Source organism: Octopus bimaculoides, chromosome 15 (genome assembly GCF_046866305.1).
Source record: "Octopus bimaculoides isolate indiv1 chromosome 15, ASM4686630v1, whole genome shotgun sequence".
NCBI classification, from domain to species: Eukaryota; Metazoa; Mollusca; class Cephalopoda; order Octopoda; family Octopodidae; genus Octopus; species Octopus bimaculoides.
Genome location: NC_142942.1, coordinates 17,209,072 through 17,235,175, shown reverse-complemented (window position 1 = coordinate 17,235,175; position 26,104 = coordinate 17,209,072). Strand labels below are relative to the sequence as shown.

The window sequence follows — 26,104 nt, the reverse complement described above, 5'->3', positions numbered from 1 at the left end:
TGCGATTTAAGGCAAATTTGGTTGCTCTTTTAGATCAGTCGGGTACCTCTGGCTTCATTCGTTAGTTCTGAATTCGACCATGGATTGTGGTAGATTTGGCTCACATATATAAATTCTTTTGGTTGCCGAATGTCAGTTTCTTAACGTAGATGATCACATACTAATACTATAAACAAGCGATGAAACTAGAAATGACAACGAAATCTCCATCAGGAACAAAGTTTTTCTCATTATTACAAAAGTGGGATGACAGATTTGACAATGCAGTTTAGTTTGAGATATAAGACATTCGGCTAAATATAAGTTTAGTGTTATAAAACTGTCATACCAGACAACAGGTAATTATGAACAAAAAAACTTTTTCACCCAAAAAACATTTTTAAAATAGGTTTAAAAACTACTCTTACGAAGCCACAAAAATGATTTAATATAAATAACAATGAAAAATGTTCTTACTATATTTCAATGTTTTTCACAATCTTCTGTTGAATGAGATTGATTTCCCGGTTACACACAAGACATTTACGTTGGCAGAAGAAATATACAGTTTAGTTTCTAATGTTAACTAATGCATTTGTTGTTGAGTTTCTACTTAAATATTTTCATCTAACTTTCTTGTCTGTGTTTAACTAATTCAATTATGCATACATATAGCATGTCTATGTTTAAGCTCTCTTTCTAACTTATATCTAGTTATTCTAACTAATCGCTTATATATATATATATATATATATATATATATATATATATATATATATATATATATATATATATATATATACATATATGGTTTATCCAGTATTGTGGGGAAGAGGAGATCTAGTTCCTTTTTGAAGACATCTGCTTCCACCTTATGTAGATTTCTTAATTTTTGTGGCAGGTCATTTTGAAGAGCTGTGGGCCTTTGAACCCTAGACTATTGCAGTACCTGTCCTGAATTTAGATGGAGAGATTTTAACTTTAGTACGTAATTCAAAGTTAAAACCGTGGTTTAATATATATAGAGAAGATAAGATATGGAGCAATAATTAACAATGAGAAGTGGATCATCGGTGTTTAGGAGTCATTATTTAATTGAATTTGGAACATTTACAGCTGCTTCTGTTTATCAAATTGCAGTAAATTTACATTTACCTCGTTACATTTAATAAACATCTTCAGAATGATTAGAGGGAAAAGAAAGGCAAAACAAAAATGAATAAAGAAAAAAAAAAGAAAATGAAAAGAGTTCGTTAGAGTTAAAGGCTTACATTTTAGTGACTTGTATATTTCCACGTGTTAATAGATTCCTTCATTGGATGCGTGTTGCAGTAAGTGGGGAAAGTGGCTATTTGACCGGTGGTGTTAGCCGAAGGAGTTATAGCTGTTGGGGATATCCGGTGTTGTTATTAGTAATACGTAACGCTAAATTGTGGCTTCTAAGTTAGTCCCTGTAATTTCAAATGAAGCCCTCGTATAAAATTGTGCCTTTCTTTCCCCTCTAATCATTCTGAAGGTGTGTATTAAATGCAACGAGGCAAATGTAAATTTACTCCAATTTGATAAACTGAAACAGCTGTAAATGTTCCAAATTCAATTAAATAATGACTTTTAAACACCAATCATCCACTTCTCATTGTTAATTGTTACTCTATTTCGTATCTTCTCTCTCTCTATATACATACATGCATATATACATGTGTGTGTATTTTTTATTCACATTGGTATTTATGAGTGTAACTAGAAATGTGTATACGCGTGTGTGAGAGACAAATGCGAGTCAAATAGAGAAAAAGTTTGAATATACATATGATACAAACATACGTTAGTGAAATAGTGAAGCATAATAAGAAGTTGAAAATATCTGCGTATAAAACACCAACGAATGTAATATTTAATTGTAGAGAATATGTGTGGCAGTGTGTTAAGAATGTCGCTTGCAAACCAGATACCACAAGGTACGGTATTCTAGCATGAATGTAGCACAGGAAGCATATTGTTGATATTTCAGTTATTCCATTGAGATCATTATTGCGAATCGATAATAAAGGAAAACTATTTAATTAGTAGTATTTTTCTGTCGGTATGTGTGTCTCCATTATTTGTGTCTCCATTATGTTTTCAACGGTCTTCAATGAGTATGCTATTGGGAAATCCATGAATGCTATAACCACTCCACCTCCATTTCTTTCTCCCATTCTGACAAACAACTTGTGTGATAGCCGAATACAGAAGAAAACAATGCGACATTTAGATTCCTTTGTTTAAATTGGAAGGCATATTTATATATATATATATATATATATATATATATATATATATATATATATATATATATATATATATATATATATATATATATATATGTATATGTATGTATGTTGAGGTATGCAATCCTTGAAACTGCCTCGTAGGAAAGTTTCAAGAATTACATTGAAAGTGACTGCCACCTTGACTCAGGTATCCTTGAACCTTTGCCATTCATTTCGAAACCAATAATAGAAAAGGCTTTGATAAACGATCTACAAAGGAACAACCTTTCAATTCTTGTTTGCATTTCGTTAAGTTTGAACATACTAAAAACAGACTGTAGGCGTCATATTGTACAGTGTATATCAAATCTTAGATTCTTTACACAGATAAAAGAAGCAGCATTCGAAGTCAAAATTCTGGAGGACGATATACTAGAAAGCGTTCAAGATTCAAGATGCAATACATGTTATGAAATATGGTGATAAGTTAAATAACTGGAACCCCCAAAACTCTAATATCGCAAACTCTAGCCTCTTCCCCAAAATTTCGGGTATTGTGCATAGAGTTGAAAAGAATATCAAATAACAAGTTCACACTCGCCTAGCAAGCACAATCTGTTAAGTATAGAAAATAAGAAACTCTCGAAAAGTCAGCCAGGAAAGGATAAAACACAAAGGACAAAGGATATATGCATACAAGAGGCAAGATTAATATAATTTATCTCGATCAGAATCATAAACGCTTTACATTAAACTGTGGTAGTTTGTGCTGGTGATAGAAGGTAGTGGGTGGAATTATGTCCCATCTGGAGGGACACAATTTGTGTAATACCATTTTACACCAGACGTGTATCCCACGTCATATTATAAACACATTCCAGGCAACTTGTTCACACATTAATTGCTCGTAGGGACACCATATTTCGTTTCGGGACCATAATATATTAACAAATATATCAATAGATCATACGTTAATACTGTATCCTATTTTGCATTAGCAGTGTGTTGTTTACATTTTTAAGTGTATCGCTACAAATTTTCTATAGATTTTAGAGCTGACACTGAAAGTTATGGCCGAATGATTAAGAAATTCTTATTGCAGGAATCAGATCCTGTGTCTGATCCTATGGCCTGCACCTTGTTCAAATTTTATTATTTATAGCCTTGGATCGATCCATGTGTGGCGACTGAGATTGAGGTAGGTGAAAATTTACAGAAAGCTATCGGCTGAATTTCAATTGTGATCTATTATTCAAAAGAAAAACCTTGCTCATATGCTGTTTCACGCTGAGGATTATATTGAGAGTATGATTGTGTGAAGGATACTCAGCTACTTACATGTTAATTCACTGAGCAAGTAATACAGTTGATCGAAGAAATAAATCCTCTTCGTCAGACGACGGAGATTCACCAAATACGATAGAAAATAGTTTATGATATAATTTCAAGTAGGAACATTAAAAAGGGGAAGTAAATAACCATCCACTCACTGTTCAGTCGGAGACAGTAGTTATTTTCTGGCCAGAAAAGAAATCTTAGCAATAGCGGTGAAGGTAAAAATACACACACACACACACACACACGTACACACACATGCATTTTTTATCATGAAATGAAGTAGAAAATAACTCAGTGCTAAACAGATGTTAGACAAAACTTGTGAGTTAGAGGTCAACGACAAGTTATGAGTACGAAACATATAAATAAGGTTGTGGCTATGTGTGCATATCCGATATATATATATATGTATATATATATATATATATCCGATATACATATATATATATATATATATATATATATATATATATACATACATACATACATACATACATACATACATACATACACATATACAAACACTGGCACACAAACACGTATTTTTGTATGTATGTATGCATGCATGTATATATATATATATATATATACATATACATATATATATACATATATGTGTGTGTGTGTGTGTGTGTATGTAGCTACGTACAAAGGGTGAGAGAAAGAGAGAGAAAGAGAGAAAGATAAAGAGAGTGATAGTCAAGGCTAGTTCAATCGATCGGTAGGATACTATTTTTAAAATTTTATTTCTTTGTGGGAAATGGAAACATTTATTTTCGCCAACGCACCAGATAGCTATAACGTCCAACCGAACGCATATGCAACCACATACATTCATTATATATACCCCATTATCTCTCTATGTCTCTGTGTATACACGCAAAGACACACGCGCGCATATATATATATTATGTCTCATAAATATATGCGCATATAAATACATATACATATTTATACAATCACAACTACGTGTATATATATATATATATACATACTTTCATCGTAAGTTTTATATATATATATATATATATATATATATATATATATATATATATATATATATATATATATATATATATATATATGCTTATGATGTATAAAAACTGGTAACTAACATAGCACAATAATGTAATTCACCTGGAGAGAGGCAACTGAAGAAATATCTAGAATTCCATTACACGGAAAGTCTTTTACGTGGACTCGAACTGTTCAAGTGTTAAAAATGTTCAGAAAAAAAAAAAATCAGAATCTAACATTTCGTGTAATAATATGTTTAACGTTTCTTTTGGCGAAATATATTTGGAATGTTATCTTGAAAAATGTTTCCTGTTTGGTCTTTCGTTATTTGCCACTATTTCTGTTTTCGCTACCTCTATTAATGTTTTACTGTTGTTGTTGCTGCTGTTAGTTTTGTCGCCGTTCTCGTCGTCATTGTCTTTGTTGGCTGGGTCGATATCATACTAAGATCTTGTAGACTTGTCTTTTACCACTGTGTAACACGATTTATTTCTCCTTTGAATAACAACTGTTACCTAATTTTGGTTTTGTAACATTTATTCAAACCACAATGAATCCTTCTTACATACATACACACATATATATATATATATATATATATATATATATATATATATATATATATATATATAAATTTTTGGTTGACAGGGATATATAATCCGAACGGGTACCAATATGCTCTTCTACAGATTGATAATACTAGTTAACATTTGTAAGATTTTGTACCTTCAGTTGGTTGGCTTAACTATTTGTTCTAAATTCTCGCACCTAAAAATCCAGTTGTGTCTATAGATTCTGTATGCTTTTCGATAAAAGAGAAATAATAATGAATCAGTTTAAAGAATACAAAGAATAGAGAATATTCAGTTTTTTTTTTATTGTGCAGTCATTTCTGTTTTCATTTCTCTGCCAACGTAACGTTTCTGCCGCTATCAAGGTGCATGTTCCGCATCTTTTGGTGCATTATGATGCTTAGCATCCATGAAGGGCTTCATAACGGCATTCGGACCGCTAATATCGAAGAAATCAAATTAGCGGTCAGAATGCCCTGACGAAACTCTTGATGGATATTAGCATCATAATGTACCAAAAGATGAGGAAGATGCACCTTGATGGCGGCAGAAACGTTACGCAAACGCAAAAAGAACATAAATGGCTGCATAATAAAGAATTGGATAGCCTCTATTATTTATATTCCTTAAACTGATTCATTATACATACATACATACATACATACATACATACATACATACATACATACATATATATATATATATATATATAGCAATAATAAATCTCTGACCGAGATATAAACAGTAGCCGCACGACATCGTGAAGCATATTTTCCACCTAAATGTGGCTAACCCTTAAGGGTCCATGCTACTCCGGGGAGGGATACGGAAATTACTAGTCGATATAAATTTGGAGATGCCGATTTTTTCTTATGTGATATTTGATGTCGCATGGTCAAATGCACATGGGTTTATTAGCATTTACAAATTTATAATTTTGGATATCATGCTGAAGAGCGCAACGAATTTTTATATTCTAATCACGAAACTTCGTACATGATTAACTAACGGCAGGTTTGTTTTCGTTTATTTTTCCTCTGTTTGTTCTTTGTGAGCCATAAATATCGCTATCCGTTGGAGACTAAATTGTAGTAAGAATTAGTAGTTTTAACTGCTATTTCTAAATTTTCAGTTTGTTGGTGAAGCAAATCCTGCTGATCCCTATATATTTATAATTATAGATGGTTTACCGATAAAGGTTTTTTTTTTTGAATACTGAACTACTTGGCAAAATTGTTAGTTATTAATTTATGAATTAATTAACAATTCCCTACTCTTTATATATATATATATATATATATATATATATATATATATATATATATATATATACATATATATATATATATACATTACAATATGAACAAATAGTGTTAAATTGGATATATATTTTCGTTGACTCAGTCTCACGTTCCAAATAATGTTCCTGGAAAGGGCAGAACATCTAGACCAATAAGAACTTAGAAATAGATTTGAAGAACCATATCTTTCGAGAAATGCTAACCTAAGATTACGAAAGAATCGTATGACGTAATAACCTTAAAATCATTGGATAATTTAAAAAAAAAGAATCAGATGTAATTTATACTGAAAAACAACAAATGTCTTGCGATTCCGAAATATACGCAAAAAAGTTTAAAATCTTGAAAGGAAGAGCAGAGAGTATAAAAGCTGATACAAACTAATGTTCCACTCTGCTATTGCTGTCATATCTAAAACGATCTTGCAGAATATAAAGGATAGAAATCAACGCGATAACAATAAGATACAAGAACAACAATGAAGATATATGGTACATACACGGATAGAAAGAGATATGTGGTCTTGTGCAAACGAAAAGATTGATATATACATATATAACATACACTAGATATATTATATTTTATATAATAGAATATACATACACATACACACACACAACTATACAACTATATAAACTATATATATAAACTCAAAGGTGTACCTGCAGATATTTAAATACAAATACATTTACATATTTAAGTATAAATATATTTAAATATATATACTCTGAAAACGTTGCCGTGAGGTGTACACAGTATGAAACAGATATTAATCAATATTTCAAAATGTCTACTTATAATAGTCATTTATGTTTCGTCTTTGCTCCAAAACATCTGTTACCCATCTTAAATCATCTGACAACTTCCTTTCTCTCCATCTCGATAGCTTCTCCACTCCCCCACTTCCTTCTGACGTATTTTCCTCTTCCTCTTACCCTTATCCTACCCCTTGCTTTTATATTCATTTCATCTCTTCTCTTTCGTTTTCCCTTTTTATTTTACTACAGTCTTTCCATTCAGTTTCTTCCCTAGCTTTCGCTTTCGTCCTACTCCCTTTCTTTCTTTCTCTCTCTCTCTCTCTCCCGCTTTATCTTTCTGCCTTTCTATTTCTCTATTTTCTTTTGTTTTTTCTCGCTATCTTTCGTTCTGTCTTCTGATTATCTTTCCTTTTCTCTTTCTTTCCCTTTATCCTTATTCTTTCTCTCGGACTTCCTTTCTCTCTCTTTCTTTCTCTTGTTTTTTTTTCTCTCTCTCTCTCTCTTTCTCTCTGTATATATATATATATATATATATATATATATCGCTTTATCTTTCTCCCTCTTTCTGCCTTTCTATTTCTCTCTTTTCTGATGGTCTTTCTCGCTCTCTTTTTTTCTGTCTTTCTGTCTATCTTTCTATTTCTCTTTATCGCTCTTTCTCTATCTTTCGCCCTCTCTTTCTCTGTCTGTCTGTCTATCTATCTATCTATCTATCTATCTATCTATCTATCTACCTATCTATCTATCTGTGTCATTGTTTCTTTATTTTCTCCATTTCAACTTTTCCTCATGTAAGTTTAGTGATATTTAACTCTACAATAATTCTTTTTTCTCCTTCTCTAACCCTTTTTTTTTGTGTGCTTTCTTACCATTTTAGAATATTTTGTGCTTTAATCTTCTTCAGAGGATTTTCTTTAATGTTATTCTAAATAAACTGCGTTGCGCTTCAAAATATCTGTGAAACCCCTAGGACAGGAAACAGCTGTGACCAAAATAATCTGTTGTTTGTTTTCATGTCTTTAAAACCTAATATATACACACTTGAAAAAACTAGCGAATACTCTTCCTCGATCTGCATGTCTTTGTGCTTATGCGTATGTGCATGTGTTTGTGTGTGTGTGTGTGTGTGTGTGTGTGTGTGTGTGTGACTGTACCTAGGTGCATCAAAATGTAATCTCTCTCTCGCTTTATAAATATATATATATATATATATATATATATATATATATATATATATATATACATATGTAAATAAGTAACAAGGCTGTACAGATGTTACGTATTTATATTCTGTTCATACAACTTGGAATTGTACAGATATACCGAACTGACAAGGTGCCTCAATTTAAGTACCTAAGTATTAATTATATTTTATGCATGTATGTATATATGTATGTATATATATATATATATATATATATATATATATATATATATATATATATATATATATATATATATATATATATATATATATATATATATATATATATATACATATAATGAGCGATCTGGTAGACGTAGACGTGACGGATCTGGAAGACGGTGAGCGATCTGGAAGACGCGAGGGATCTGGAAGACGATCAGTGATCTGGAAGACGATGTGCGATCTGGAGTATATGCCATGAGCGACACTCCCGGAAATGTGGTATTGTGCGTCGAGAATTCTAGTATCAGGGCTAGAACTTCAATGGAAAGTTCTACTGCGATGTTTTGAAGTGTTTTAAGGAGACCATTTGGCGACAGCACACAAATCTGTGGAGCGCGAAGAATTAGATTCTTCAGGACCACAATGCATCCTGTCGCCGAGCTCTCTTCAGTCGTGAGTTTTTCGCAAAGAACAACATGGTATCGCCTCCGCACCCGCGCTCTTCACCAGATGTAGCACCTGCGGACTAGCATCTCTTTCTCAAGATGGCAATGCAGCTGAAAGTTCGCCGTTTTAAGACCGTTGTCAAGATCCAAAGTGAATCACAGATGCTTCTCAACTCGCTTACGACAAGCAAGTTCGAAGCCGTATTCCAAAAGTCTCATGAACGCTGGAAGCTGCATAAGGTAACTGTTTCGAAGGCGGTAAAACTAAATCTTCGGTAAATAAGTTATTCTTTTATTGAAGAATACTAATCCAGTAACCTTTTGATACCATCTCGTATATCTATATATGGATAATTGAATACATTAATATAGATTTACAGATGTGTTCATGTACATATATACATACGTACAAATATAGACACATACATATGTATATATATATATATATATATATATATATATATATATATATATATATATATATATATATATATATATATATATATATATATATATATATATAGTTATGTGTGTATGTGCGTGTGTGTGCTTGAGTATGCATATGCGTGTGTGTATCTCTCTCTCTCTATATATATATCTATACAAGCATACATGTGTGTATATATATGTTTATGTGCGCTTGTGTGCGCGTATGGTTGTGTGTGAGTGAGTATGTTTATGCGGTTGTGTGTATGTGGTATATATTATAACAACTAATATAATTGTCCGTTTAAGGAATTAATCATTTAGAATGGAGAGTATATCACATTTATTCAGAACAATAGTTTACGGTCTGAGAGCTCGTTTCGCTATATGACTGCCTTTCAGATATTTATTTGCTTTCAGAGAGAAGTATTTATACTAAATATATTCGTGTAAACGAAAAAAAAAAAAAGTCAATCACATCTAACATTAAAACAAACATGTGTAGAAGTATGAATAAACGTTGTTGTGAGAGTAGAAGAAAAAGAACAGACGATGATGAATGGGAATATAATTAGAAAGGAGAATAGAGGTAGAGAAATACGTAGGCATAAATATAAGAATTGTACGAGTCGAAGAATGAAGGAAATACAGTCAGGATGCTACATTAAGGGGATATGAAAAATCGATCGAATTTGTTTATCATGTTCAACTAATCGAATGATGTTATTGTTTATATAAACAAATTCGACAGTTCATTAGCTAAGGCGTATTAGTTCTTTTTAGATGAAATTATCTTATACTAGAGTTGACGGTTCATATAAAATCGATTTAATAATTTGCGTCTAAAATAAATGTCGTTAGAGTAAAAACAATGCTTCCTGCCTTATGGAAATGGATGGAATTGTATATTTCGGTCCGTTAAAAGTGTACGTCCGTTGTGTTGTATTATTTCGTCTCGAGTACATTTAAGTTAATTAGAGTCTTAATTAATTTAATTTAATTCTAAATGGACGAACGTAGTAATTTCGGGTTGCCGAACTCAAATTAGCGAGCATGTATAAAGAAACAATAATATATACTAGCGACAGAGTCAGTGTTAATACCAAGAGACAATATTTATTCACACTTAATCATGGATGTTGTGTTAGAGTAAATTAGACTGCGGTAGTTATGAAAGGAACTCTCATACTGACTGTCGCAGCAAAACTCACTCTTAGCGGGCCGAAAAAATTAGCGCAAACTCCACCGCCTCCATCAGTGACAAAATCAAGCAAGGTCGAAAGCACGTGATTTAGTGTTCTCGGCGCTGGAGCTGGCGCGGATTTATCTCCCTGCTAAGAGTGCACTTTGCTCTAAGAGGCAATATGAATTCCTCTCGTGTTAACTACAGCAGTATAGTTTATTCTAACACGACAAATCAATCAATCTATCTATCTATCTATCTATCTATCTATCTATCTATCTATCTATCTATCTATCTATCTATCTGTCTGTTTGTGTGAGTGTCAAAATTTGATAACCCTACAAGACTACGTGAAAGCGCTAATTTATAAAACATGTGACGTATGAATAAAAATCTGTAAATGTACAAATATCGAGACATCTGAGTACCTGATTATTATTTCTTTCTAATATGTATATATACATACATACATACACACACACACACACACACACACACACACACACACACACACACACACACACACACACACACACACACACACATATATATATATATATATATATATATATATATATGTATATGCATATATATATATGTAATTATATAACAACACACACTCATACACAGGTACACGCACACACGCATACTACACATACACATATGTATGCATTCTTCGCTTTGAGGCAAAACAAGAAATTACTCAATACCTAATACAGAGTATTATTAAATAACTTTACGATTTTGCACATTTATTGGGACGAGAAAATTTACTTTTATTCGTGGATCTAGATGCTTGCATACAAAAGCTTTGAAGTTGTTCTTTGTTAGACTTATAAACCCTAACGCTATTTTGATACAATATATTTGAAGTACACCAGTTATATTACAAAACCATTCCAAATGAATTTTGCATTAAAGAAACAGTTGTATTCACATTCTTGTGGTCGCCTGGTATTGCTTTATATTCGTTCCAGTTGTCGCCATTGAGTTACCTATAATTGGATGTTAGAAAACGTTTCTTAAATCTATGCAAAGTGCAAGAAATGTAGTTATCACTGAAAGAAACTATCTCGCTAATTGTAATATTTCAATATGTAGAAAAACGAAGAGATAAGTAAGCTAATTTCAAATAGGATTCATGAGTTTTATTGTTTGTCACAGCTGCTTCAATAGAATAAAAACATCATATTCATATCACCACGCCATTAATAAACGTCATTATATAGAGAGTATATTTTAATATAAACATGTATATCTTATATTTGCGTATATCTTATATGCATTTAGGTTTATCTATCTATCTATCTATCTATCTATCTATCTATCTATCTATCTATCTATCTATCTATCTATCTATCTATCTATCTATCTATCTATCTAGCGATCTATCTATGTATATGTTTATGTGTGTGTGTGTGTATGCGTGGACGCGCCCGTGTTTGTGGTTAATAAGAAGAAACATGAAGTAAAGAAAGTGTTTCATTACAGAAATTTACAATTGTTTCGCCGGTATCTTAACTCAAGGTTTTCATTTAATTTTTTTTATATAATATATGCAAGGAAAGACTCAAAGTGTATCATTCTATGGATGCAATTCGATGTCTTCTCATCAGAATACTGTATATAACACTGTAATTCATTTTGTAGAGAGAACAAGAATTATACCAATAGCCAATACATAAATATATTAAAAAATATTTGCAAGCCATGAAATACTATGAACGAAAATTAAATGATAATAAATACAGAGAAAAAAAAATCATATTTTAAATCCAATGCCTGAAACAAGTAAAAAATATAACAGGCGTGGTTGTGTGGTAAGAAGCTTGCTTCTCGACAAAATTATTTCCAGGTTCAGTCCCACTGCGTAGCACCTTGGTTAAGAGCCTACTACTATAGCTTCTGGCCGACCAAAGCCTTGTGAGCGAATTTGGTAGATGGAAACTGAAAGAAGACTTTCCTGCATATATATATATATGTATATATATATATATGTGTGTGTGTGTGTGTGTGTGTGTGTGTGTGCGTGTGTGTGTGTGTGTGTATAAAGTGCATAAGAAAATGTAAATGAGGGTAGTTTCTTAATTTTTGGACTGATTTTGTACATTCCTAATTTAAAATGTTGATGATCTGGAAACATCGTAATTAATATGGCCTTGCGTCGTATTGCGCTCTCCTACGGTACCTGCAGTATCACTAATCTCAGTCTGAGAGCATCGGTACCTAATGTTAGCTCTATATAGAGATGGTGCTTAATTGATCTATGAGGATGCTGGCGGTAGCGGGGAATGTGGTGCTTATGTGGGACCTACGATGTTGTACTCACAGAGTCGCATACACCATTCTATGCCTGACTGGTTGTAATGTAGTAGTACATAGTGTGTGGATTTTTAAGTTGAGCTCCGATTGGCTGTATGCAAATGAGTTCATTGCTTGGGGTACGGAACACACGTAAGAAAAATAAATAAATTCGCGTCCGGATCTGGAAACGAAAGGGAAAATGTTGAGGAACATAAAACAAAGATAAAAAAAACATCAGTAACAGCAACAACAACAACAACAACAACAGTTCAACAATGAGAATAAGAAACAAGTGTTTCTGCATAGGTGTCATGTGCTTCATCGATTAAGACAGTTCTGGCTTCATATTTCTATAGACAGAAAGAAATACCAGAACAGTTTGAGAAATGTGTCGCGGACATTTTTTTCTTTTCTTTTTCAAGAATTTGTTATTAAGATTTTATTAATGCAGCTGATAGCTTTCCTCACACGGCTTTAATATTTCTTTCTCTGTGTCTGTCTGTCTGTCTGTCTGTCTGCCTATCTGTCTGTCTGCCTATCTGTCTGTCTGTCAATATCTATATATGCATACATGTATGTGTGTATGTATGTATTTATGAATTTATGTATGTATTTGTGTATGTATGTATGTTTGTATGTGTATATATATGTATGTATGTATTTGTGCATGTATGTTTGTATGCATCTTTACATCTATGCATGTATGCACAAATGTATGCAATTATGTATGCACTTAAGTATGTATGTGTGTATGAATGTATTTATATATGTATGTTGTGCTCTTCTGCATTATGCATCTGTGAATATCTTTGCATATATATATATATATATATATATATATATATATATATATATGTATGTGTGTGTGTTTTATGCGTGTATGTATCTCTATGCGTTTATACCATCATATATCGTTTACAAACTATTCAGTATTTTTTAATATTCACATTTATATATATATAATTTTCTATTTTCTATTTTCATATTTTAATATATAATTTGTTTTTTTATATTTCTATTAATTTTTTTTCTATCGTTGTCACATCACAGAAAAATTGATTTCATGTATGGACGATTGCATTAAAGATTACCATCCAATTCACAATGTCACACTTTATATTTCATAATACAATTCGTTTAATATTATTTCCTGCAGCGTGGCGTCTGCCACAAAATCTTGTGAAATATTGTGGAATATTGGCTATTCTTCTCTTATTACTGTCACAGTTGCTGCTTTCAGATATCTAAATAGCGTTTATCAGCTTGATAATTCTAAAGACGAATGGAGTTCACAGAAATTGCTACTGTGACAAAGAATAAAATAAAATATATCAATGAAAAAAAAAAGGTAGAGAAAATAAAAGGAAAAAGAGACTTAAATACCCACTTAAGAATTTAGAGGATAGTTTCCGCTTAGGGACATATATATAATCTACGGTATCGATTATAGCTTTAATGATTTACGCATTCATGCACTCCTACATATACGAGGTGGTATCAGAAAGTTGCCGGACTAGTTCTGTAACGCGCCAACAGATGGCAGCATACGGTTGCGTGCGCAGTGAGAGCTGCCAGTGGGCTTCATGAGGCAGTGTGCGGAGTAACATCACTGCGTTTACTTTGCAAGTGGTAATGTTTGTGGGTATGTAATCACGTGTATGATGTAGTCTGCGATGGACAGGAACAAAGTACCGACGTGAAATTTCGCGTTAGATTTGGGAAGTCTGCTACAGAGATATTGAGCATGCTTCGGCAAGCTCACAGTGATGAGGCCATGGGTCGTACGCAATGGGCGCTTCAAAAGCGGAAAAACATCGCTGGAAGATGATGAGCCATATGGAAGACCTGTCATGAGCGTCGCCCCCGGGAATGTGGTATTGTGAATCGAGAATTCGTCCTCCAGAGCCAGACCATCAATCGAAAGTTCAACTGACGCTTTGAAGCGTTTGAGGAACATTTGGCGCAAACGACTGGATCTGTGGAGCTCGAAGAATTGGATTCTTCTCGACCACAATGCACTCTGTCGCCGAGCATCTTGAGTTTCTTCCTCAAAACAACATGCTATCTTTTCCACACCCGCCCTATTCACCAGATTTAGCACCTCCGGACTTCCCTCTCTTCTCCCAGACAAAGATGCAGTTCAACGGTCGTAGTTTTAAGACCGTTGTCGAGATCAGAGCGAATCACTGAAGGTCCAGGGCTCGCTTACGGAAAACGACTTCCAGGCCGTTTTCCAAAAGTAGAGGTTCCGCTGGGTCAGTGTAATGCTGCGTAAGGTGACGATTGCGAAGGAGAGGATGTTAAAACTTATAAGTTATTTTTATCAACCATAACTGGTATGGGAAACTTGCGATACCACCTTATACTTAATATATATATTTGTATATGCAAGTATATATTTACATCTCTCTCACTCTGCCTCACTTTCTCTATTAGTAAAAATGAGTACTTACATTCATACATACCAACACACACACACACACACACACGTTATTATTTCGCTAAGGCATAGCGATACCAATAACTTGGTGTTAGAACTAAACGTACATAGGCTTCATAACTAAACGTCAGTCGAGAACTGAGCAAAACGAAATTTAAATGAGAAGGGAATAAGAAATTATGTCATGACCTTCATTACCTTACAGCTGTTTCTGCTATAGGACGTAATGCACTCCTGCATTGGTGCTACAGTACTTCGAAAAGTGTATGTTTTAATGTGATCTACTTATCTGAGATACTGCACGTCATTCGCTATTGATTTAGACTTATTATTACTTAGTTAGGTAGTTATGGATATTATAAATACCAAAGTTTGTAAAATACATCATCTTTGACTACTTCTTTTCTATGAGGAAACACGTTGTCCGTTGCATTTATAACGATGATAGTGACTATGTAGTAACGTGTGTAACTGCAAGCAGACATCTTTTCTGTACAGCATTTTGTTTTATTCCTCATCGTTATTTACGCGATTTATCTATATGCATTGACAGAAATATACACACATATATGCACACACAAACACATACTGCACTGCAGAATCGAACGCATATATAATTCTTTTTGTAAATTTAATTCCCAAACCATACGGCTATACCTGTGTCCAATATCTACAGAAATAAAATCTTCAATACGTCCCTAACATCTCACTATTAATTACCAAGTTTTTTCCTTCTTCACAGGTATATTTTCAGAAGCAGCAACTCATTTCAATTGAAAGTTTAATAAAACAAAAATTATTTATTATTAGATATATCATTTTGCTGAAGACTGGATCTTGGGATTCGTTTAAGTTGTATTCCTGGTAAATAAACTCTGCTGATTCCTTACGAAGCCTCCATAGTTCCAGTTGGGGCTCGTGGGTTAACAACAGAGTTTTTTTCTGCCAGAATATGAAGACAACTTTGCGAATGAAAGACGTCAACTGTGGCCACCAATGTATTTCGAAGATAAAATCTTAATTCATATCCTTTCAATGGCGTTTAGATCTCGCTTTCAAAAATATGCTTAAACATTCGCTGGCTCACTCATGCTAACTGTAAATTGGTACAATTTAGAATATCAACTCCCTTCATTATCTGCAGAGGTCTTGTTACATTTTAGTATTGATTAGCTATAAAGATAATCATTCATATGATCAAATCAACACGAGGTAAATCCATCCGATTTGGTTAAATCCCTTTTACTTTTACATCGTGTATTTGGCAAAATATTTAACTTTAAAAGTCCCTGTTCGTCTAACTTCATATAGTACGTCGTGAACGTGAATCTAGTAGTTAACTGATGTTTTATTTATGACATGTTTCTATGACATGCAATAGTACTGTGAAACGCTCTCAAGATTTGGTCTCCTGTGGACGCAGACAGAGCTGTGTGATTAATAAGTTCATTTCATATGTATGAAAATACCCGGATCCGTTCTTTTGCTCAGTACTTTGAATAAGCGGCTGTTGCCATAACTGAAGTGTCCAAAGCCTTGGAGTAATCTGTCGTAGACGTATCTATGTTACTCCTTTGAAGTGAATGCTCCAGTTCCGGTTAGATGTAAATCATCTAAAGATTTTACACAGTTACATGGATCTTAGTTGCCGTCTTGAAAATGGTCAAGGACACCACCCTTGCACACTTGAATACGTCACAAAATAGCACATAACAACGGAAAATTCTGTGGAGAATCGTGGTTCTATAGAATTATATGTAAATTCTTAGCAGGTACGATTTTGTGAAATCAAAACCTGCTAGTAGATTAAAAATAAAATACAATTTTAAGAATCTCATAACCAGCGCCACAGATGGCCATTTCTTTTAACAGTATAATTAATGCTACGGCCTTCATATATTCTATATGAATTTTGGAATATAAACCAAATTTTATGTGAGTATAACCAGTTACAATTTGGCTTCTTATACAGCCGGCATTTACCTTTGCTTTGCTTTACGTAAACATTCACATTATTGTATTAAGTTCACCTGGGATTCGGAAGAAAATTTGGATTCTTGCCGCTATATTAAAACCTTATATATACGCACGTATGTATAAAAGTATATATGCCAGTCAGAGACTCACATACGCAGAGAATTTTGTACAGGGTGAACGTAATGGAAATATACAGCTTAGAGAGCAGCGAGTTAAATATAATTCCTGTCAGTAGTATTTATTTCGGTGATGTCAACCTAGTTACACACACACACACACACACACAAACACACATACGCATGTATATTTATATATGTAGGTATATATGTGTGTGCATATATATATGTAGATGTATATACATATATATACACATATATATATATGTATATATGTATATATATATATATATATATATATATATATATATATATATATATATAGATTTGTATGTATGTATGTATGTATGTATGTATACTCAAACACCATATTTTTACTTACAACTATGATTAAGATTACCGGTGGGTCAATCATCAATGTTTTGTGTGTTTTTGTTGTCAAAATTGTTAAAGATGTCCAAACCATTTTACTTTGAAACAAAATTGCAACTGGCCATTATTAAGCATCGATTTAATGCCTAAGAGTCTGAGAATAGTCATTGTTAATAAGATTCTCATTTTCCGAACTATTTTCCTTGTCTTTAGGGTGTGTAATTTCAATATTGATTTCTAGACTGCATTTTGATTATTTTCCTCTCTGATCAACATCACGTGTCTCACTTTTGGATATGCATACGACCCTGGAATTGTTTCAAAATTGTAAGGACCCTCTCTATACAAATGAACAAGGTGTGCCCTCATAATATAAACTTCTGGAACGTTAAAACTAGTTAGGGTATATGGACATTGAAACCCTTTGTCCATCACAAAATGTTTCTAGTTCGAAACTAGTCCAAAACCACGTCGCATATCTATATATAAAACAGCTGATGACGATTGGAGATGAAACCGATGAAAATGTTTTGTAGTAGTAAATGTTGCAAATACACAGCCTAAAAATAAGATTAATAGCTCGAAATATTATAATCTTAGTTCCATTTTCTATTGTCTATCGTTCGCAGGATCTTGGATGCATACAAACCACAATTCTTTTCCAGCCATGGGAGAATAGAATCAATGCTACCGTGGAACAAGCAAAAGGATTACGTCCTAATCGTTTAACCGGAACAGTTGGTAAGTACCATGATTAAATATTTTTTGTTTTTTAAGAAATAAACCACTGGAGACTCGGCGTGCTACGTGAGACTGTGAATCACACCTGGAATGTATCTTTCCTAGTCGGAGGTTTCGGCAAAGTTTTGTTTTCATGACAAAAGAAAACATCTGTCGTCCCTTCAAACCAGTCTCTCTTCGCTACTCTATCGATGTTCTCCTATGTAGAGACAAGGACCGACGAAACCCGGCCCTAGTGTTGCCTCTGGCGCTGCTGTCTGAACTAAAAAATGAAGTATGGAATACATATCGAGAAATATCTAATCTGGGGCTCTAAGAAATATCATAAATTTATACAGTTTACTGAAGGTATAAACGCAACAGTCAACCTAGTGTGAAAAGCAGCAATCTCGTGTAGTATTAATTTTGAAAGTCAATTGTCCGATATACATGTAAACAGATTTTGACAGCAAAAGTAATACTGGATGTTTGTTCAGCTGTTATCATGTTGGTATAATATTTTCTAATTTTTTTTTCAATCCATTAGGCATCTTTGTGAATGTTTCATATAGCTTATCTATACTTTCTGTTATTATGCCTCAAGGAGAAACAATTATCTATTATCTTGTTGTGAAATAATTTTTTAAGCGAGTTTACAATATCGCATCATGTTCATCGCATCATTCTGAAAATGTATGAAATTGTTTTGTGAAGTACATCAGACTTACCGTACTTTGACATTTGTGCTGGTATGTTATTTTGTTAGATCGTACGCTCTTGCAAAGCTGCAAGCTGACAGAATTCTTACTGCACCGGGAAAACATCTTATCGACATTTCCACTGACCTTGCTTTCAAAGTCCAAATGATATCAGGGTCGACAGCGCGTGTATCACTTCCAATATCTTTCAACTATTCTTCATCTCTCTGGCTTTGTTCGGAAACTCCTCAATTTTCTCGATTTTAATAAGACTATTATAAACTACATTGGTTATCAGGAATGTTGAATTGAAGCTTTAGCGCCGACAGTATGGTCAATCTTCATGGAGAAATCCAGTATATTACTGTAATACTTATTCACACTCGATTTCGAATTTATCATCATCGTCATTATTATTATTATTATTATTATTATTATTATTATTATTATTATTATTATTATTATTATTATTATTATCATCATCATCATCATCATCATCATCATCATCATCATCATCATCATCATTATTATTATTATTATTATTATTATTATTATTATTATTATTATTATTATTATTATTATAATAACGAAGGCGGTAAGCTGGCAGAATCATTAGCACGTCGAACAAAATGCTTAGCGGTATTTCGTCTGCCGCTACGTTCTCAGTTCAAATTCCACCGAGGTCATCTTTGCCTTTCATTCATTTAGAGGTCGATAAAATAAGTACCAGTTTCGCCCATCCCAATCAAGAGCTCTCTGAATAAGGATTGTTTAAGGATGCTGAACGAAACCACATATAATCCTTCTTAACATTTGGCTATTATACTCCCCCACTACTTCTGCTCGTGATCAGAGATGCACATATCGTCAGTCAGTAAGGGACATGCTCAACTGGTTAAAGTTAAACAACTGACAAGCAAATCTGTGGTATTGAGTAGAATATTTGCTGTAACAAATCTTTTATAGCAAAGACAAAACATGTACATGATAACACTTCCAATCAGTTAAGAATAGAACCCATGTGAGCCATCAGTGCATTTATTATTATTATTATTATTATTATTATTATTATTATTGTTGTTGTTATTATTAGTATTATTATTATTGTTGTTGATGTTGTTGCTTTTATTTTTATTATGGTCATTACCAGCAGCAATATTACGATCTTCTTCTTCTTCTTCTTCTTCTTCTTCTTCTTCTTCTTCTTCTTCTTCTTCTTCTTCTTCTTCTTCATTATTATTATTATTATTATTATTATTATTATTATTATTATTATTATTATTATTATTATTTATTATTATTATTGTTGTTGTTGTTATTATTATTATCATCATCACTAAAAGAAACCATCGTTATTATCATTGTTCCTGTTGCTGTGACTGCTGTCGTTATGTTGTTGTTATTGTCGTTGTTGTTATTGATTTCCTTATTAGCATTTCGTGACTGGATTTCTATGCTTAAACATGATTTTAAATGGTTTTACGCTGAAGGCTTAAACTTGATAATCTATGACAATATTTGCAATATCAGTCAACAATAATGTTTGTATGGTACATGCTGCAACAAATAGTACTGACCTCTCTTCCTCTCTGTCTCTGTCTGTCTACCTCTGTCTCTGTCTGTCTATCTCTGTCTCTGTATCTCTCTCTCTCTCTCTGTCTCTCCATATACACATATATATTCATATACATATTCATACGTAACCATGCATGCACACACATTTGTACTCGTTAGTTGCTCTCTGATCTCTTACTTGAATTTGGCCAGAGATATTTACATACAGCTTTAAGAGGCTTGCTTCCCAACCACATGGTTCCGCGTTCAGTCCCACTGCTTGGCACCTTGGCCAACTGTCTTCTACTATAGCTTTAGGCCGACCGAAGTCCTGAGTGGATTTAGTAGACGGAAACTGAAAGAATCATATTGTATATATATATATATATATATATATATATATATATATATATATATATATATATATATATCTGTACGTATGTATGTATGTATGTATGTACTATGCATGCATATATGTATGTGTGTCTGTGTTTATGTCCCCGTAACTTATTGGTTCGGCAAAGTGATCGATAGAATAAGTACCAGGCTTTCAAAAAGTACACCCTAGTAGTTAGGTGTTGCACTCACGATCATGAGATTATGGTTTCATTTCTTAGACCGGGGGCGGTGCGTTGTGTTCTTGTGCAAAACACTTCATTTCACGTTGTCTGGCGATCACTTCGACACCCGAGGCGCGACACCCGACGCGCGGCAACATCGATTTGATGGAGACAGTGAGCTAATGTACAACACGCAGTTGATCACTGTAAAAAAATCATTTGTGTAGGTCGTTCGGCAATAGCTGAACTCTTATACGACGTCTTCTATGGGATATTTCATCAAACGCATTTGGTTACAAACTTCAGCATGTAATAATCGCTAAATGCTCTCCATTATAATCCCCAGTACATAAGAGCATACAAAACGTATTCTACAGAACATGATGTAAATATTCTTAATGCATTCCATTTAAGTTCAAAATTGAATCTCAATGGAACATTGTTGAAGACAGCAAGGTATTTTGTTATGGATTGTGCGATACCGCCAAACCAAAATATGCATGGATATTTTAGCAACCATCAAAAGGTCATGAGATCGATGTATAGAAATGGCTACGTTACATAAAAGAAAGTTCAGTTAATATTTTGATCATTTTGGTAAGCTCTTGTAAACATAGATTTTTCTTTCCTCGTAGTTGCTGGAAAGAAGCCATCGTTATTCAAGACAATTACATATATATATATATATATATATATATATATATATATATATATATATATATATATATATAAAGACAAGCAAATTAAATGTTGTTTACATCAAACATAATATATTTCTATATTCATACCTCTCAGCATCATTTATATAATAGATATCTTTCAACAAGGATATTCACCTGTTGATTTATCTTCAGCCAATTAACATAACAATATTTATTTGATTAATCTAACCAACAAATATTATGTTTGTTTCAAAAGATGTTGCGTTTTGCTGGCACGTAAACAAAAGATACGACTCACAGCGTCGGTAATACGTCAAATAAAAGGCGTAGCGGCGTTTCTCCTCGTTCATCGCTCTCTGAGTACAATTCCAGACGAGGTCAACTTAGCCTTGCAAATTTTCAGATGCGATAAATTAAAGTACCTTCCAAGAGCGGGGGATCGATGTAATCGAACACCCCCAGCTCATACAACTGCTGGTATTGTGCGAAAATTTGAACGAATTATTTCTGTTACTAAACCGCCAAGCCGACAGAATCTTGAGTTCATCGGAGAAAAAAGGTGGGCGGAACTTCTTCCGTCTTTACATTCTGTGTTCAAATTCCGCAGAGATCGACTTTTCCTTTCAACATTTCGGGATCGACAAAATAAGAACCAGTTGAGCACTGGGTCGATTGCAATCGACTTTAATCACACCCCCACAAAATTGTGGTCTTGCGCTAATAGTAGAAAGGATTATTATTATTATTATTTAAGACGTGGCATGGTATTCAATATCACGATGATGTTGCTTGAAGATATTGTGTCTACAGGGGGTTAGTACCGTCTGTCAGGTCACAACAAAGACCTATTATTATTATTATTATTATTATTATTATGATGATGATGATGATGAAGATAATGATTATTATTATTATTATTCAGTAGTTTTATTTTTATAACGTGCTTTCACTTCACTACCGAGCGCAGCTCTGTGCGCCTTGGGTATGTGCTGTGGTTTGCTGTGGTGCTCTTATGTTTACTGTATTGAAAGTGTTTTTCGTAGAATGTGTGCAGTACCCAGTAGTGCAATTTTCTGTATGTTATATATATTTGTAAGTCCTGGTGTTTTTGTTTTGTATTTGTCTGAATATTTTTTTATTATACCTAAGGCACCTACTATGATAGGAATTGTTTCTGTTATTTATTATTATTATTATTATTATTATTATTATTATTATTATTATTATTATTATTATTATTATTATTATCATTATTATTATTATTATCATTATTATTATTATTATCATTGTGGTGGTAGCCATACACATATACATAACTATATACATGCGCCCAGCAGCCACATATTATCACTCACTATCTGTAGCTACGCATGTTGTATGTGTGTGTGTGTGTATTTAGTGTGTGTGGTGTGCGTGTGTGTGTATGCGTGTGTGTGTGTGCATGTGTGCGTTTGTGGATGTCTGTATCAATATAGAAATATTTCTGACTCGTTTCATCTTTTCGTCTCTCATCTAAATTCGTTTAGCTCCTTCACGTTCATCTCTTTCTTTGATGAAATCATTTGCGTATCTTCTCGAACTTTCAAAACATCCCAGTCATTACAAATGTCATCAACATCATCAAAGTTTGTAATTTGATGAAAAGCATTTAAATTATCAGGATCCTCTTCGCCTTTGCCTTCGTCATCGCTGTCCTCATCATCATTACTACCATCACATCGTCATCATCTTCATAATCATCATCAATGGTACCACCACCACCACCACCACCACCACCGCTACCACCACCACCAGGATCATCATCATCATCATCATCATCATCATCATCATCATCATCATCATCATCATCATCATCATCATCATCATCATCCACGCCATTATCACCGTCTTCATCAACAGTAAAACGTACATTGCTCTACTAGCTATGTCGCCCTCTCTCTCTCTTCCTCGTTTCCTCATTATGTGACATTATCAAAACAATCATAATTATCGCCACAATAATTCTTGTTATCTTTAATATAGTAACTATTATCGTAATGATGATTATAATACTGATTATAGTCCTTGTCGAATTCCTTAACAATATGGTGAATATAATCGCAATAATGATACTAATAATTATTCAATTGTTAAAAACGACTTCTGTAATATTACGACAAATTATTTTCGCTAATGTTTTGTCTGATTTTTATCCACGGCAATGAGCGTAGGCGTGCATGTCTATTTGTCTGTCAGTCCGTCTGTTTGTGAGTCTGTCTGTCTGTCTATTTGTATGTATGTATGTATGTATGTATGTATGTATGTATGAATGTATGCATTTATATGTACGGGTATGGATGTGGATATGTATACTCGCATAAATGTGCGTTTCCATGAATGTGCATATGTGTGTGTGTGTGTGTGTGTATATATATAAATAAATAAATATATATATATATATATATATATATATATATATATATATATATATATATATATATATATATATATATATATATATATATATATATATATACACAGATACATATCTATGTACACATATGGTTTTCTTGTATGTAGTCAGATATGGTGACGAGCTGGCAGAATCGTTAGCACGCCAATCAAAATGTTTTGATCCATTTCGTCCGTCTTTACGTTGTACGTTCAAATTGCGCCGAGATTGACTTGTCCTTTTGGGATGGACAGAATAAGTACCAGTTGATTACCGGGTACGATGTAATCGACCTATCCTCTGCCCTCATCCCGCCCCACCCAGAATTGTTGACCATGCGCCGAAATTTGATACCAATATATGTAGTACCTTGGGTCTTTGTAAAAGGGGAAAAAGAAAAAGAAAAGGGGAAAAAGAAAAAGGAAAGGGGAAAATACGTGGTCTTATGCTTAGTACTCATACACTTCCACGTTCTCTACTCCTAATGTTAAAAAACAATCTTTAGTTACCCTCTCTTGGGTTTGAACTCAGTTTTGATTGATATGGAGCAAATATCGCATAGCCTTCTATCTGATGAAATTCAACAGTTCTGCTAATTCACAATTTTCATCTTCAGCACTTTGGAAATTAGTAATATTCTTTTCTAATACGAGAAATTTCTGAAACTGTTAAGCGAAAATACATGATCTCCATTACTGGATACATGGACACACGAACGTGTAGCAATCCACATTTTCCCATTTCTATTTGCAAAGCGAAGTGAAGAAATATGATTATTGGATCATAGGGGAAATGGAGAAACTTGTTGAAGATAATTCACTGAAGCTCTTTGACTTTGATGTACAACGATTCCGAACATAATTGCAATTATTTCATAAATCTGTCACGACGCGTTATTTGCAGTTGGAGATATAATTAGATTTCCACTCTTCAACTGCGCTTTATAAATACTGCGAGGAAATCAAACTGAATGTTGCTTAAGAGTGACATTAGTTGTGAAAGTATACATATAACATGCCGACTTCATAAGATATTCTCCAACTCTCACACTACCACTCGACAAGCTAGAAATATTAGCCAATTAACATCAAAACAATAGTTTTAATCTTAACATAGCAACAAAGAAAAACACTCAGGTTAAATAATGTCCTACGAACGCATGAGTAAGTGGGATTTACACGACTGTGGTTTCTTTGAATCATAAACCTGTCAAGATCAACCCTGATCAAGATCTAAACAACAGCCCCTGAAATCATTTCTGTAATACTTTTACATGGCCGAGTGGTTAAATTGTTTGCTTTGCGCCTACGTTGAATCGTCGGTTCGATATTGTAGTCAGCCTTGGTCATGTATCTTTTATTATGGTCGGAATTTTGAAGGCAGCGAGCTGGCAGAAACGTTAGCACGCCGGGCGAAATACTTATCGGTATTTCATCTGTCTTTACGTTCTGAGTCCAAATTCCGCCGAGGTCGACTTTGCCTTTCATCCTTTCGGGGTCGATAAATTAAGTACTAGTTGCGTACTGGGATCGATCTAATCGACTGGCCCCTCCCCCAAAATTTCGGGCATTGTGCCTAGAGTAGAAAAGGGCATTGTGTGTCACGCGTCAGAAGAATTCATCGCAGAGC

At 33.5% G+C, this 26,104-nt stretch overlaps 1 protein-coding gene across 1 annotated transcript in view; it reads left to right on the top strand.

The window, feature by feature from the left end:
• Nucleotides 1–26,104, top strand: part of LOC106875059 (uncharacterized) — a 193,756-nt gene that overhangs the window by 67,975 nt on the left and 99,677 nt on the right. Inside the window, exon 2 of the mRNA XM_014923023.3 lies at nucleotides 18,480–18,591. Coding sequence (XP_014778509.2) covers nucleotides 18,480–18,591 — 112 coding nt within the window. The remainder of the gene's footprint in view (nucleotides 1–18,479; nucleotides 18,592–26,104) is intronic.